We start from the raw sequence: 15,793 nt of genomic DNA, 5'->3' as shown, positions 1-15,793 counted from the left end.
GAAGAGCAAAAACGCACCACTTTTCCCGCAACCGGCGAACGCTCATCGGCACCGTTTTTGCATAGGAACAGAGTATAAATTACCTCACGGAAAGCTTTTAGCAGCCACGTGCCTGTCCCAGCCACGAGCAGCATCAGCACCAGCACAAAAATAACATTGAAAAGCGAACACGGCAAACCAGAAGGGAGCGGAAACGCTACCGGAACAGGCGAACACGCGGTCAAATTAATTGAACTCGTTCCAAGATTTAATTGAATTCACAAGCAAAATCATTCAAATTAATTTACCATGAAAAGAAATGCTTAAATAGATGCACGGCCTTTCCCCCAAGCGACGGGACCGACGGGAAGGGCAATCGCAAGGACTCGAGCCTCCTTCAGGAGCCTCAGTTAGTGCCCGGGTGCCAACAAAACCCGCCTCCTCCCGGTGCGAGCGTAAAGGTTACGGGCGCCGAGCCAGGAGTAATCATTTCTGGACGGGGTTTTTCCGCCGACTGGGCGACGAATGTTGCATCCTAAATTTCCACCCCAAAAAAAACCCGGGCGCTCAGCCGTAGGACGCGGCCCCAAAGTGCGCTAGCAAAAGCCAAAGTACACCACGATATTTTAAAGTGCCGAATATAACTCTCCTACCCCGTCAGCCGTGGACGAAAACCGAACGGTTTCACTTCTCGCCATAACTCTCCGCGCGCACGGTTCATTCTTTTTCGAGATTTTCCTTTTTCTTTTTTTTCTGTGTGTGTGTGTCGGTGCCCACACCTCAATCCAACCCGGGCTGGATGCACTATCTGCTTTTCACTCGTTCTTACTGCAGATTTATAGCGCCTTGTTCCCCCGTAAACCCCCTTAGCGTGGAGCGCTGCCAAACGCGCGCTGCCGTTCGTTTTGCATTTCTGCTCCACCATTTGCCCTTGCAGTTGGTCCTTTTTGCGTTCCCTTCCATTTCCTTCGGGTGCTACGGCGTAAGTGTATGTGTGTGTGTGTGCCCTTAACTTCTGTGGATGGGGGGGGGGCAATGGTCAGAGAGAAGAAGAAGAAGAAGAAAAGCCCCCCACCAACCTGACAAGGACCAAACAGCACACCGGAAGCACCGAAGGGGATGGGAAAAGCTGGCCGAGCTGGCGAAACCCGGACGCATCCGGACGGCAATTGTAAAGTCTCGAAAATCGTTGAGTCACACAAACGCATCGACGCACGCAAATACCGCACAACTTTTCGGGAGAAACAGAGAGAGAGAGCGAGCGAGACAGTCGTGTGTGTGTGTGTGTGTGAAAGAGAAAGAGAAGGAACCTGCAGCACTCGATCCGGGCTTGTAGACGCATCGCCGGAGCCAGCTCAACCTTTGCCCACTTTTCCGTTCAAGCACAATTCGGAGTGGTCAGGAAAAGCCAGCAATAAGCCGAACGAAAATCGCACTCGTGTGGTGTGAGAAGGGGGTGGGAGGGAGGGAAACCCACAGGGTGGTGGTGGTGGGGAGGGGGGGGGGTAGAGAAGGGAAATGTTTTGCAAATATTGCCACAATACACCAGGCGCCAGCATTATTCGAGATGAAAATTTATAGACGGTATGTGTGCTACATTCATTTCCTCTGCGGGTACGTCCCACCCCTTTCCCCGGCCACTTTCCACCTCCTTCCTTCCTCTCTCACTCTGCATCTCAAGCCCTTCACGGAGAGATGCTGATTCCGAGGACTCGACACGGTTCGCTGGCTTGATGCGACCCCGATGTTCTGCAGCAAAGCGCCCGAGCGCAGCCATGTGTGAAGCGTCTTCAAGATGCAAATTGTTCATCGCTTGCAAGCTCACACCCACACACCCACACACACACCCACGAGCGTGGTTTTCTGATAGATAGGTAAGGACGATCGTACTTGAAGCCGAAGAGACCTAGCACACCAGGTCGGCGAACTAATGGGCAAACGTGCAATCGCTTCCGTGATGCAGAAAAGCTGCGAAATGCGATTATGAGCAGCATCTAAGCGCCAACCCTTTCCCGGGCAAAAAGGGGATGCGAGTGCACCCGTAAACTAATATAAAACGGCAGCAGAGCGTAAGATCCGCATCTCGGAAGGAGCTAATTTTTCGGGTACCGAGGTGGGTATTTTCCATCCACCATTCTGCGAATTGAATTACTGCCGCAGTGGTTGGGCGTGCAAATGCGCATGTCGAGAGGGCATGTCAGGGGTGGTTTAGTATGCGCCTTGCAAAACAGCCGCACGCAACCCGTCGTACGTCGGGGGTGGTGAATTAAGCTTTGCTCGGGAGCTTTTCGAAAAACGTGCACACTCAACGTGGAGACGCTCACGCGTACGAATCAATTACGACGCTCAAACACAAACACTCCTTTAAGGATGTAGCTAAGCTCAGGTGGGCACACCCACCACCCCATTCCCCAAAAGAAAAAAAAGTCCCACCCACCAAAACAATACGATCGGGCGAAAAATGATAAATTGATTGCCAAGGTGTTTGCCAGTGCCATTGTTATGCGGCTATAAATCATAAACTGAGCTAAGCGTACAGCCGCTTGCATCCTGAGCCCGGCGGACGCCACATCACCCACACGAGGATCGGTTGCAGGCGCGAAATGTACTTCCGGAGGTGCTGTCGTTCAGCTTTCCCATCGTCTGATACTCGTCGTAAAAGCCGTCTTAGTAGGCCGGTTGGGAACGCCTGCGAAATCAGTCACAGTAGTAGGCCGATTTCGATTGCGATCCAAACGCCCAAATACACTTCTCTCTCTCTCACTCTCTCTCTCTTTCGCACGTGTGACGCTCGGAAACGAACAAAGGCACAATTCGGCCGTCCCGTGGGTGAAGATGATCCTGGGAACACAGGAAACGCACACGGGGCAACAAACATGATGCGGGACAGCAATGACGGGCAATCATCTTGTTTTATTTATTAGCCCGTGTATCGGGGCCCGGTGCCGAAGCGTGTGTCCTGTTTGCATCCTGGGCGTTTGGGGGTGATTTTTGGACGGTGCTTGTGATGAATGTTGGCGTGCGTGGGTGCGTCGATTGGGATTTGCACCAAAAAGCCCACCGACGTCCAGTCGAGCAGTTCATCATTGACGTACCATCGGCAAGGACTTGTGCGTCTGGAAGGACAATCTGGGGTGTTGTCTTCAGGGCGATTCTAAAATGGTTTGCAAAAGAAAACTAGTTCCGATGGAAACACTTACCTAAATGGTGCCACTGAATAATGTCCAGAGGGTTCTGTAAGCTAAGTTTTAAAATTTAACCACAACCATTTAACAATACACCGGTAAAATGAAACGCAAGTCTAATTACCATTCTAGGAAACGACAGGATGTTGTTCTTCACCAGGACATATAGACGGCATTTCCATCAGTACCCAATCGGATTCGAATTTGAACGAACATGGGCTCTTGCTACAATCTATAATCATTCAAGACAAACCATTATCAAGGATTCGTGTCCTTTTCAACTGTAACCCACCTTTAGATAATTTTTTTCCAACGCATACAGAGCCCTTTACAAAGAAAATAACAATGTCTGGCTGAGGTCTGGGATGCCTTTTTTGTTGCTCGAATCCATCAACTGTACGCTCTCTTTCTCTCTCTCTCTCACCCACGTGCTTGAGATAACAAACAGCGTAATCAAATCAGCGAATTGCACGTTGCCAGTGCCGTGCGGGTGGCTTATGCTATCAAAGCAGATAATAAATGCTTTATCTACCGGGAGGTACCGGTAGATGGTTGTTTAATGCGCCCGACCGGATGGAGCTGAAACCGTTCTGGGTGGGTGTTAGTGCTGAAATGATTGTCTGGTCCCTTTGTTTTTCTTTTCCTTTTGCTCCTTCGCTCAAAGTAACATTATTTTGCCAAACACCAACACACTCGAGCACATTAAGTATATGTTGCGCTGTGTTGAGGGAAAATTTGCCCAGCAAAAGCTCGCCACCAGCAGTGAACAGCACATGCATGAAATGTCGTAAAACGGGCGCTTTAAGGCGTGATGTAACAGCGCACAGATGGAAAGGAATGCCGGACGGAATGCTCTATCATACAAGGGGCCATCCACCCACACCCACGGGGGTGGCCCTAATTATTTCACGGCAAGAAAGGGGGAAACTCTATCGGTAATCGCCAATAATGATAATGCTGAAATTCAATTTCCCACGGTCATTTCACTTCCGCTGCGGCTTTACCGCAATGGCAAATATATTCACCGCTATTTTCCGCTCATTTCACCAGCGTCCCGATGACGGGAAGAAGAGACAGAAAGAGAGAGTGATAGAGCGAGAGAGAGAGTGACAGCCAGATGGAAAAAGTCGGGGGTGCGAAACGCAGCATCCCGTACGACTCCCAATTCCCATGGCAGAATTCACGCCATTTCGCCCACCCCTGGACGTCGGGATGTCCTTCCTCGTGGCATTGTTGTCCTTTCGAGCGATGGAAGGAACCCACACCCGCACCTGATGGGCCGGAACGTGTCGAGTCGCCAGCCGTAGGTCCTGCAGGACGAAAAAAAAAGGAGAATCGAACCGCACCAGCTCCGTTCACTTATGGGCGAAAACCGGACGATTCAGGTGTCATTATTTTACCATTTTACCCTGTCTGTCCCACACACTGCCGCTGGGGCTAGAGTGATCCTAGTGACGTTTTTCTTTTTGTCGTACTCTACTTGCTCTCCTTGCGGAACCCGTTCATTTCGAGCTCCAGACGGACGATCGGAACGACCCGACGATGGACTGTGTGCTGCTAACGATTTCATCTCGTTCGTTGGTTTATTTAGATGCACGTGGAGGGAATAAATACGATTCAGCTTTTTGTCGTTTCTTTCTTCTTTCTCTCTCTCTCTCTTACGCTTACACTTTCCACCGGGGGTGACTTTTCTCGACCTCCCAAATGCCTGCAGCACGTAACGCTCACGTAACTAGTGCATGGGCACCAAGATTCGTCGCTTGTCTTCGAAGGACGATAAGAACGTCCTGGTGGCGGTGACGATGATGAGTCCTGTTGGGCGCACATGTATGAGAGCATGGGTGTGTGTGTGTGTTCATTGGAATCGGCACGAGCGCCACACAGCAAACGATGTCCCGATGTCGATTATCGAGCAGTGGCAAGATGGTTGGAGAAAAATTGGAAAACACGTCACCAGAGCGTAGACAGCGTTTCGATTCCTGCCCGTTTTGAGCTCATGTATGGTTCGCGTATCTTTTCGCACTCGGCGAGTTCGAGTTATCATCGCGATGAAGCTGTAACTGCATCAAGCAGATAGTTTGTCATTGCAACAAGCGGACAATTGAGAGAAGACAACAGAAAAACAGATGCTACACAAACACGTGCTTTAGTTGAAGTGCAAAAATAAATTTATCATTTCCACAACGGCATAAATTGAAGTGCTTGTGTATCACCATTACGGCGAAATACGCCTCACGGGTTTTCAGCAAATAAATAGCCCAGGGGCGCTTAATCACCTTGTCAAGCGGATAAGTCACAACTCATCCACGACGGTGGTTGAAGAAAAAAAAAACAAGCCCACACAAAAGAACGCGCTCGATCACAACACCTCTCGCCGTAGCCATAGAAACCATAGTAACCGTGCTTGGCATGCTAGCCTCGTGAAGTCTGTGAACGACTCCACCGAACTGTTGCGTCCTCGCTTACACACACCCACGCACACACGCACACACGCACGCACCTAGCAACCGGTGCCCTTTATCCCCAGGAAGGGTGGCTCGTTTGAAGAGGCCGAACCTCAATCCGCGCGTCCAGCAAAACTGCTCCTCGGGGTGCACTTTCGCAAATCATTATCGTACCATTTTTCACCTCACGGACGGTTTCCATCATCGACTCAATCAGGAGCAGAAACCGGGCAGGACGGTGGGTCGCAACAACCAAAGGCGAGAAGAAGAAGAAGAAAAAAGCACAGGAAACAGAATAACCTAACCGACCGTACGAGCCCGGGAATCGAACCATGACACAGGTGAAGCTCGGATCGGTCGCCCTCTTTCGCCAAAACGGGTGGAAAATGTGCTTCCCCGAGTGGGTTTTCCCTGTCGCCGGTTCGCCTACTTTGATGAGCCATAGCAATGACTGTTGCTGCGTGAGTGCGTGAGTCGGTATTGTACTGAATCATTTTCAATTTCCTTGCCATCGTGGGAGGTAATTGAAAAATGATTCGTAGTTGCTCTAGTTCCCGCAATACGCACCCGCGGGTCGTAAAAATGTTTGCCACCCAGTCCGTATGAGAGCTATATGATACTTACCGGGGGTGGCTTTTGGTGCAATATCCAAAACATGCCCTTAATAAAGTTTTTCCCCCAATGTGGCTGCAAATTTGTAACCAACTCTTTCGGGGGAATGACGTTGTACGTTGAGCGATTCCAAGAACTGTATGTTGTTTTTTGATGTTAAGCATGGAATGAGAGGAATCAATTTATTTGCGAGACAAAATTCAACGAATTTCGCTTGGAACTTTAATTAGCTTCTTTCTGAAAGGAGCAGCGAGTATCCGCTAGCAACGCTGTGGTTCCTTTTATTTTCGTGAATTTAACAGTAGTAATTGGAATTTAAAAGCACAGAAATGTCTACAATTTCATTCATAATCTCATGAATGGCGCACACGATTCCACTTCGAATGCACTTCGTAAAAATGTACCATTTTTCTCACGATAAAATTTTATCCAATCACTGTGCGAGAGTTAAAGGACGAAAAAAACCCATCCTTCCTTCCAGTAAATGGCTGGGCCGGTTGCTATTTATAGAATTTGAATCGCATCCCCCGCCGGCTACGTACCAACCGTGGGCTGCTCGTTATTTCCATGTGCCGACGCAATTCTTCGCGCTGATTGCCCCAATAGAGATATGCTTTTCCCGTTTGCTTTCCTTCCTCCCCACCAAATCGCACCCAAATTCGCGACCGAAAAGCCAGATCACCCGAATTGGCAACAAGAAAACCACAATACACACAAACACCAAACGACAAAGACGCAACGACTGCTGCTGCTGGAAAAGAAAACGACCACCACACCGACAACAGATGGATCTGTTTTGCATTCCGGTGTTGAGCACGCGGCCCCATTCCAACGGAACCACGGGGACAGTTCGGCCGGAAACGCGCCTGAGCGGAAAAGCGATAGGCGGAAGAAACCGGATGTTGCGCGTGGCCCCCACGCGTTTCCGGGTTTCCGGTGCGGATGCGAAGGTGTTGTGCGAAAGGAGCCAAAATGTGCCGTGGGTCCTTTAGTAGCGCCCACCCACACCCACCCACACGTGCGATTTCCTCCCGACCCACGACCCCACGAAGCAGTCGCAAATCCGCGAGCCAACGGCGAAGGCAAAAGCGGAAAACCAGCAGACTATCAGCGGTCATAAATAATAAATTGAATTATCATTATTAATGTGCAGCAGGTATTATCATTTTCCTATGGAGGAGCTGCCCTGATTAATATTCATGTTATATAATTTTATGAATTTGTTGTTCCTGCTGCCGGCTGTCAGCTGTGTGTGTGTGTGTGTGTGTGTGTGGGTGGATCGTGCCCGGGTCTCCGCAGACGTGCCTGACGAGACGGTCGTGTTTCCCGCGCTTATTTACGATTTTGAGCGCAAAGTCCGGCCCAATTGCGCACCGAGGGGCTTCTGGAAGCGATTTAATTGACTGCTGCTGACCCGATTGGCCCTTTCGGTGGAGCGCACATCTGGCGCGCACATTATGCCCGTTTTCCCCGATTTTCGCCCTCGTGTTTGCCCGGGGGAAAACTCCCTCACGCTGTGGCGTGTTGACAAATGCGCCCTCATCGAGCCGCGTAAGCCTCGATCGGTCGAAGGGGGTTACGATTTCGCCTAAATTATGCACAACCATGCTGATCCCCATTGGTTGGCCCAAAACTCCTACACCCGCCATCATTCATTGGCCCCCTTTGGTTTTGGGAATGTCGTGCGCGTCCGTGGAATGAAAAACTTTGCGGACTTTAAAGTGGCCCACCAACGCCGGAACCCCTTTTTTTTGGGGGGGTTTTTTCTGGCAGAAGTTTCTGATCGGTGGGGGAGGAAAAATTATGACGAAACACAACAAATCGGTCGTCTCCGCGATTCGCAGCAAAACGCTTGTGTGTGGGTGTGTATCACACAGACGCACAATTTATGCAAAGTAAGTATCAACAGATTTTCCTCCGCGCAGGTACGGGTTAATTTTAGCGCCAGCAAATTAGAGCCCCGGGTTCTCGTCTGTGTGGAACGTAGTGGACGGGGTTTGAGGCGCGTTCGGGTTTTGTGGGTGTGACACAGGGAAGGACATAATTTAAGGTTTTCTTTCTGGGAAACGAGCGCGAACGAGTGAATTTAGCTACACGTTCTGTAGCGTTTGCAAACAGCCTGTTGAGAAGCCTTGAGCTTCTGTTGGTTTAGTATTTTTGGGTTTGAAAACGAACTTGATAACATTTTACATCAACTTTCTGTTCCTCGAACTTCGATATCTGAACAAGTTGTAAACGATGACAAAAAATGTTCCACAAAAAAATGTGATATTATGCTTTTTCAAACGTACATTCCTTATCATACTTTGAAGAATATAAGCGTGCATCACAAAGATCTCGATACAAATGTGATGAGCTAAGCAAAAAATAGACTTCAAATGGATAAAGTATTTATTTTGAAATTCTTTATTCAAAACCATTAAACGCATGAATGTAAAATTGCTGTAATGTATCAATTCAAACTTATACGCACTAATGATTTAATAAAGCATATAAATAATTATACCAATTAAAAAGTATGTAATTAATTAGAAAGACCAGTAAGAAAATATGCATTTCTTTCACAAAACATCGTTCGAGAAGCAAAACCTTAAAAGCACCACATAATTCTTACACGAAATATTGAAATAAATATCCAACAAAACGATCCCCGATCGGGTTGAAATGGAACAACTTTCCACCGATGAAAAGCCTCTCCGTTTCTTGTGATATACCAACGTTTCATTTGCAAAAGATAACACACTGCTTGTTTTAATTATAAAATCTCGAAGTTTATTAACTTATTTTAAATGCTTAAATCGTACTACCTGAAGTAGAAAATAAACTATTTCACTAAACCGTGTTCGGACTCGTAACCGTGAACAGATATCCTAAACATGCCCCTTACATAAGATTTGTTTTGTGTCGCTTCGTACGGCGCCCGGCCCCCCACACCCGGGGGGCGGGTTTACCTTTGGTTATGAATCATCAGATCAGCCGGCAAACGGAGATAGAGAAGGATAATGACGGTTTTGACACATAAAATTATCCACTATCAACGAAGGGAAACGGAACGGAGCGAAACATTATTACTAGTTATTGTACAACGATACGGGTTTTCTTTTTTTGGGGGGAGAATAAATTAAAGTATTCGTTAGCGCAACGTATGGGGAACCCCCTTTGCGGACCAGCGTGTGGCCGCGTTTAGGCCGCACCCGGGGCTCGGAGCTCTTAACGAGTGAGTATTTAATTCGGTATCAGAGATTCGTTTTTTTTTTGTTACTGCATTCGCTTTACACTTGCAATTTTACTAGCTCATTAGCTTTAATGATGATTTTAAAAATTAGACTTAGCTTCATAAGTATTAATCAGTACTGGATGTTGTTTTTAAAGAGTTTTGTTTTCTTTTCTTTTCTTTTCTTTTTCTTCTTCTCTGTCCACGCTTCTTGTTTCATTTTTGATCTTTCACCTTACACTGCTATATCGTTATTATTATGTTTTGCCGTTTGCCTGCTTTGCAATCGCTGCCGCTCCAAAATCCGTTTTGTCCACCTGCGAGCCTATTTTTACATCCTTACCCAACCTGTTTAATTTGATTTATGTTTCTTTGTACACTGTTTTGTCGTTTCGCCAGCTGGCTGGCTGGCTACTTTTAGCTATTTTGTTTCGATTGTTAATGTTGCGGTTTCACTTCTTTGTTTTGTTTTGTTTTTTTTTTTATTGGCTTTACTTTGCATTGGCGTTGCTGTCGTGGCGGCGGCATTCGAATCTTCGAAACCCGCGCCCAGCGTTCGAGCGACCTGCCGTCAATGAGGAGCGCTTCGAAGGATGATCCTTTTTGATCGTGTTTCGCGCGTTCTTACCGCAAAATGGCCTACTGCATTGTAGCTGGAAGTAAAACTCGGTCGCCATTGTTTCGCTTTTGAATTTCCATGGCCTACCAATGCCGATCGGCTAAGCTTTCGATCCTTAGCTGTGGGGCCTTTAGAGCGCTTTATCTTTCGATCCTTTTATTTTTCTTCCCCTACTTTTCTTCTTTATATATATATGAATATGAACCTTTCCTTTATTAGCTTTAAATTGTGAATATGTATATATATATTTATTTATAGATGTATGTATATTAGCGCATCAACCCGCGAGTGATTGTTGCATTTGAGATTCTTGATTTGTTGTTGTTTCTTTTTTCTTCACTTGTGTGTGAGTGAGTGAGTGTGTGTGTGTGTGTTTCTTTTTGAATGATTTTGCTTTAACTTTAAAGTACTTACAGCTCGCTGCACGCGCGTTTGGCAGCGAAAACCCTGTCCTCTTCTGTCACAACCGAGCAACGCAAACATTTTACGTCTAGACGAAAACAACCAGAGACACGATGCAAGCAATGTTATGTTCAGAATGCAACGTCCCGGATAAGCTTCCCTAGATGTACCGACAGCAGGCAGACGCGCTGCTTACAAAGCCTTACCGTCAGCCCACCTACGCACTCGAGCGCGGTTTCCGCAACTCACACACTACCACAACACTTGCACACAAGCTCTCTCGTTCGTCCTTTGGCTCGATCGAACGCAACCGAACGCAGAGGATCGCGAAGGATCGCCAACTCTCTCCCCCTGCACACGCAGCTTCCAGCTAGTGGGCTTCCATCGACACTCACGCGCTTCGTAATTACACATTATGCTAGCAAAGTTTTGTTATCACAGTCAACACAGCGCTCTAACACGCCAGATTCAGATAGGGAGGAGAAAAGTTTAGAAAAAAAAAAAAAACACCGTACCCACGAACGTACACAATAATAATTACACACGCAAAAACCGAAACGCTCGGAGATGGCTGGCCAGCGAGCGGCGTCGTCCTGGCACATCACGCGACCATGTTGCAGCGTTGACTCAATGCCCGACGGGGTTTTGGCAAGGATGCGCAGGACCTTTGGCCCCTTTTTACACCAGGTGCCCGTCAGCATCCGTGAACCCGAACGACGCGTTAAACGAGCTTAAATTCGTGCTGCTAGGATCGTACGTACCGATCAGCAGACTATTTCCGAGGCTGCTACCATGACCTCCAGGCTGTCCACCTGCTGTCGACGTGCCACCAGTGGCCGCTCCCAAAAACGTACTACCCACGATCGGAAGCCCGAGTGGCACCGGTGAAGGATTTTGCACCGCGATCAGTTGCGTCCCGTGTTGTAGCTGTTGGTGTTGGCTGCTGTTGCTTGCGCTGCTGTTACGCTTCGGGTCCTTTAGGATGCCCTGCAGAGGTTTGGGAGCTGGTACTGGAGCTTGACCGGGCCCAAGAGTACCGATGATGGCGCCACTAAGACTACTGCTCATGTGCTGCGGTGATGAGGAGCTCTCGTTAACCACCGATTGCGCGTGATAGGTCACATCTGGTGGTGGCACCATCGGGCGAGTCGTGCGTGTTAGCGTGCCAGTGTTTTTAGGCAATGCCGGTATGATCGGTGGCGGTGGTGTCGACATCTCCATCGCCGAATAATCCTGCTGTGAGGGGGAAAAATCGAAGAAGCACCAAACAAAAAAAGCAGCATGAAACGAAGTGAAACTACATCAGCCAACCGCTGGGAAACCTACCATGGGTGGATAGGATAGGTAGCGATCGCTGTTCATGTTGTAATACGACCCATCAAACGGTGGTCCTGGCGAAGGAGCAGTCACGTAGCTACTCCGTTCGATCATCTGATCGTCGTGGCTGCGCTGCTGATAGTTCACTGGGTTGTGCCGCGGATGGGGCAAAGTCCGGGCGTAGGCTGTTTCGATCGAGCGAAAAACACACACGAAAAATAAGCAATCGAACGACATGCAGGAGGACCTCCTTGGGCGTGTAAAACACGCGCGAAACAGGGACGAAATGAATGAAAAATTAACCCACCTCCATTGATATTGTTAGGGTACGGGGGAAGAGTGCCTTCCTTCTGGTAGCGAGGCGGCGGCATGTCCCCATTTTCCACGAGATATGTCGAAGCGGATTTGCTGGTAGTGTCATCCTGTTAATCGGGTCGTTATCGCGATGAGTTACGCGTGCAAGTGCGATGCAAAGGTGCGATGTCGTGGAACAATGAGAGAGAGAGAGAAAGAGGGCAAAGATGGAAAGATGGAACATTATGCGCTGGCTCGACACACAACGGCAGGTCGAAAGAGCCTCCGTTTGGGCGAATTTGGGTTAAGAGGCACCTACCGTGTAGTCGGGACGATTAGCGTCGGTTGAGTAAGCGTCACTCTTTTCCGAGACACTAGACAGCGTTTCGCCTGAAACGAATGCAATCACGTTTAGTATGGCGGCGTTTAGACACACGGCTGCAACGGTTGAGGATGTCCCATCGCCTTTGAGGAGCGTTTCTTTTCGTTTTTTTTCTGTCTTCTTCTCTATTTTCCCACAGCACCACGAGCCCGCTAACGGCCCGGGTGTGCACCCAAGTTTTCCCATGTTTTCCCCCCGAAAACACACCGGAACGGGATTAGTGAAAGGATTTTGAATTTAGTCTCAGCACGGTTAGCGACAGAACACGCGGAAGAGTTATGCTTTTGTCCGGAAAATTAACCGCCAAATGAGTGCCCGATTGAGGGGTTAGAGCAGGGCGCCACAAAGCGCTGGCAGCTTACCTTTTGCTCGCTTTCGCAAAATGCACCAGATAACGAGCCCGGCGTTAACCGCCAGCAGGCAGAGGGCGGCCAGGGCGATGCAAAATATCACGAAGCTAGGAATTTCGGCACTTTGCACCATCTCGGGGGCGTCTACGGCAGGACCTGATCCGTTTAGTGGAAGGAAATCATGGAAATAAACAAAAAGCCAAAGCAAATTATAAAAAAACATATAAAACAAACATATAAAATAATATAAAATAAAAAAAGAAAATACAGAGAGAAACAAGACACAAAAAAAACAAGAGAAATAACACGCATATAACAAAGCACATCATGAACCTACAACACGACGAATCAAAAGAACAGTAAAGCAACCATAATGGAGAAGAAATAAAGCGACGCTGTCGAACACAATTAGTCGACATTGTTCTCTGCACGCGTGCCAATCTATATCCAAACTGAAGCACACACAAAAAATCCTAATTGCCAAATGGTGCTACAAATGAATTCAATTGCCTGTCAACATATTGGCACATTGGCAAAAACGAGCACTCGAGCAAACGATCAATAGACCGTAGGTGATGTAGAAGCCAAAGAACAAAAAAAATGTCCCTTCCATTGCTCCCTAATCACGCCACAGGATCATCCGGGAGAGAGAGAGAGAGAAAAAACGGCTCTTTTTTCACGCAAAAATCCATGCCGTACTTAGTGTTTCCAATTTTCGAGCGACAATTTACGAATTGACCGCTTGACGGCGTTTTGTGTCGCGCTATTTCCACCCCGTTACATCCAATTGCGCTAAGTTTATTCCATTCCCAAAATCCATTATCTCTTCACGAGTCTGCCGACATCGCAAAAAAAAACACACACACACATTTCGTTCACTCGACAAAAATTGATTCCATTTCTGGCAGTTTTCCTCCCGCTGACTGTGAATAAATCAGCACCAAGCGCCAACGAATGCGTGGCTTGTCAACGAAACCATCGGACGCCGAATCTTTTCCCCATTTTCCTCGACCTGTTCCTGCGACAGCTCCACCCATTCGGTGCAATTTGCATCGTTATCGTTATCCGCCCCCCCACCGTCTAACAAGTGGCTAATGGTGCGTTACCGGAATCGAAATCAAAGCCCGACAACGTCCCCGAAAACGCGCACGGTACTGCACCATCATTAGCTGCACGCGCGGATACAAAATGGAATGGCAATGATGAGGATGATTGATGGATCGATACATCCTTTCCCGGGACACCACCACCGGCCGTAGACGACGAGACATTCGTGATTGAGCCAATCGTAAAGACGACGATTCGACACGTGCACTGCGGAACCGTCTTCAGTGCAACGAAACGCGTCAACTAGCGGTGGTGGCAAAAAGAACCACACTTCCTATCGCTCGGAGATGGGACATCCACTGGGAAAGTTGCTGGCTTGTGAAGGGACGAAACAGTTACCCCGCTTGATGCGCTTGTGAACGGTGCGCCGGTGAATGCAGCACCCAATCAGGATGATGTTGAGCAGCACGAGACAGATTCCGGCCGCAACGCCTATTAGCAGCACGATGCCGGAAGCGCCGATCGAACCACCGCCCGCCTGTGATGTGGCCGGTTTACTACCCAACGATGATGCTGGTTGTGATGGTGGCGTGTCTGCAGCCAGCCGCACGGAAGAGATACGAGCATTACATCGCGATCGAACACGAGAGCTAAGGGACGAGAGTACTCTGCTGGGGGAACAGGACATAGACTTACCTTTAGTGTGTGCACGCGTCACATCCGGTAGATAGCGGCTCGAACCGAGCCCATTCGATGCCATGATCGAGAAAACGTACAGCGTGTTCATGCGCAAGCCACCGATCGTGAGTTTGTACGAGTTTGGTTGACTATCCTCGTACCAGTAGCGATCGCTGTTCACCTCGCGATACCGGATGCGATAGTTCGCCTTCATGCCACCATCAAAGCCGGGCGTCCAGGCAAGCGTCACCGAATCGTGCGTGACATTCAGCACGTTCAGGCTCACCGGTGGATCCGGTGGTGAGGTTACATCCAACCGAACCTTTTCCTTCACATTACCAAGCTCATTGCGCGCGATGCACTCGTACAGACCGTAGTCATTGGCCGCCACACGTTCGACGATCAGCGTCGATTCGTACGTTAACGCGTCGATCTGCTTGTACTCGACGTAGAACTTTGCCGATTGGTTCACGTTCAGCACCTGCCCGGAGCGGGACCAGTAGAATTTTGGCCTTGGTGCGGCCTGAGCACGGCACGGTAATCGAGCACGTTCACTGAAACCGGCCGCCGCTCGAAGCATCACCGGGGATTTGTCGATTTCCGGTGCAACTGTTCCGTGTGAGAAAGAGGCCGAAAGAAACCCCGTGCGGGCAGGATAAGCAACGCGTTTCGAGAGTTAAAACGATGGCCAGAAAAAAGCAAGTTGCTCATAACCATCGCTCACACGAAAAGCTTCATGTTTATGCTACTTACACTTCACGATCAGCAGCACATCGCGGCTGGTTGGATTTGCGACGCGATTGTCGGCGATACACCGGAAGTTGCCGACGTCCTCACGGCGAGCGTTTTTCACGTGCAGATAGCTCGTCCCATTCGCGAAGGTGGTCGAAGTTTTGATGGTCATATCGTACCCGATGCGCTCCCATCGGATGTGTTCCTCCGTCAGGGGTTTGCCTGTTGTGATTTGACACGAACAAAATTGAAGGCCTTTTTCAATTTTGTGCGGGGGGCGCAATTTTTTGCGGGGACCCAGCGCGTCTGAGGGTCTTTTCAAGGTGCAGGACAATCAATCAACTCGACAAAAAAATCTCTTACCTTCGACGGTGCAGGACAACATTGCTTCCTCGCCTGGGCTCACGGTAACGTTTTCCGAAATCGACTGAATAGAAGCGCCATCTGGTGAGGAGGGAAAAATAACACACACATACAGCCGAGCGTTAGATTCGATCGATAAATTCATACGAAAAAAAGGAATTTCAGTCACAAAAAC

At 48.6% G+C, this 15,793-nt stretch overlaps 1 protein-coding gene across 1 annotated transcript in view; it reads right to left on the bottom strand.

Moving 5' to 3' along the window:
* Positions 1–11,102: 11,102 nt before the first annotated feature.
* LOC128727040 (nephrin-like) overlaps positions 11,103–15,793 on the bottom strand; it is a 29,444-nt gene continuing 24,753 nt past the window's right edge. The window contains exons 15-22 of the mRNA XM_053820903.1: positions 15,619–15,699; positions 15,277–15,477; positions 14,542–15,132; positions 14,245–14,439; positions 12,386–12,456; positions 12,080–12,194; positions 11,782–11,957; positions 11,103–11,691 (exon numbers count right to left, since the gene is read on the bottom strand). Coding sequence (XP_053676878.1) covers positions 11,134–11,691; positions 11,782–11,957; positions 12,080–12,194; positions 12,386–12,456; positions 14,245–14,439; positions 14,542–15,132; positions 15,277–15,477; positions 15,619–15,699 — 1,988 coding nt within the window. The 3' untranslated portion in view covers positions 11,103–11,133. The remainder of the gene's footprint in view (positions 11,692–11,781; positions 11,958–12,079; positions 12,195–12,385; positions 12,457–14,244; positions 14,440–14,541; positions 15,133–15,276; positions 15,478–15,618; positions 15,700–15,793) is intronic.

This window comes from Anopheles nili, chromosome 2 (assembly GCF_943737925.1).
Source record: "Anopheles nili chromosome 2, idAnoNiliSN_F5_01, whole genome shotgun sequence".
Classification (NCBI taxonomy): Eukaryota; Metazoa; Arthropoda; class Insecta; order Diptera; family Culicidae; genus Anopheles; species Anopheles nili.
The sequence above is the reverse complement of the archived record's forward strand: the minus strand, read 5'-3'. Positions and strand labels throughout refer to the sequence as shown.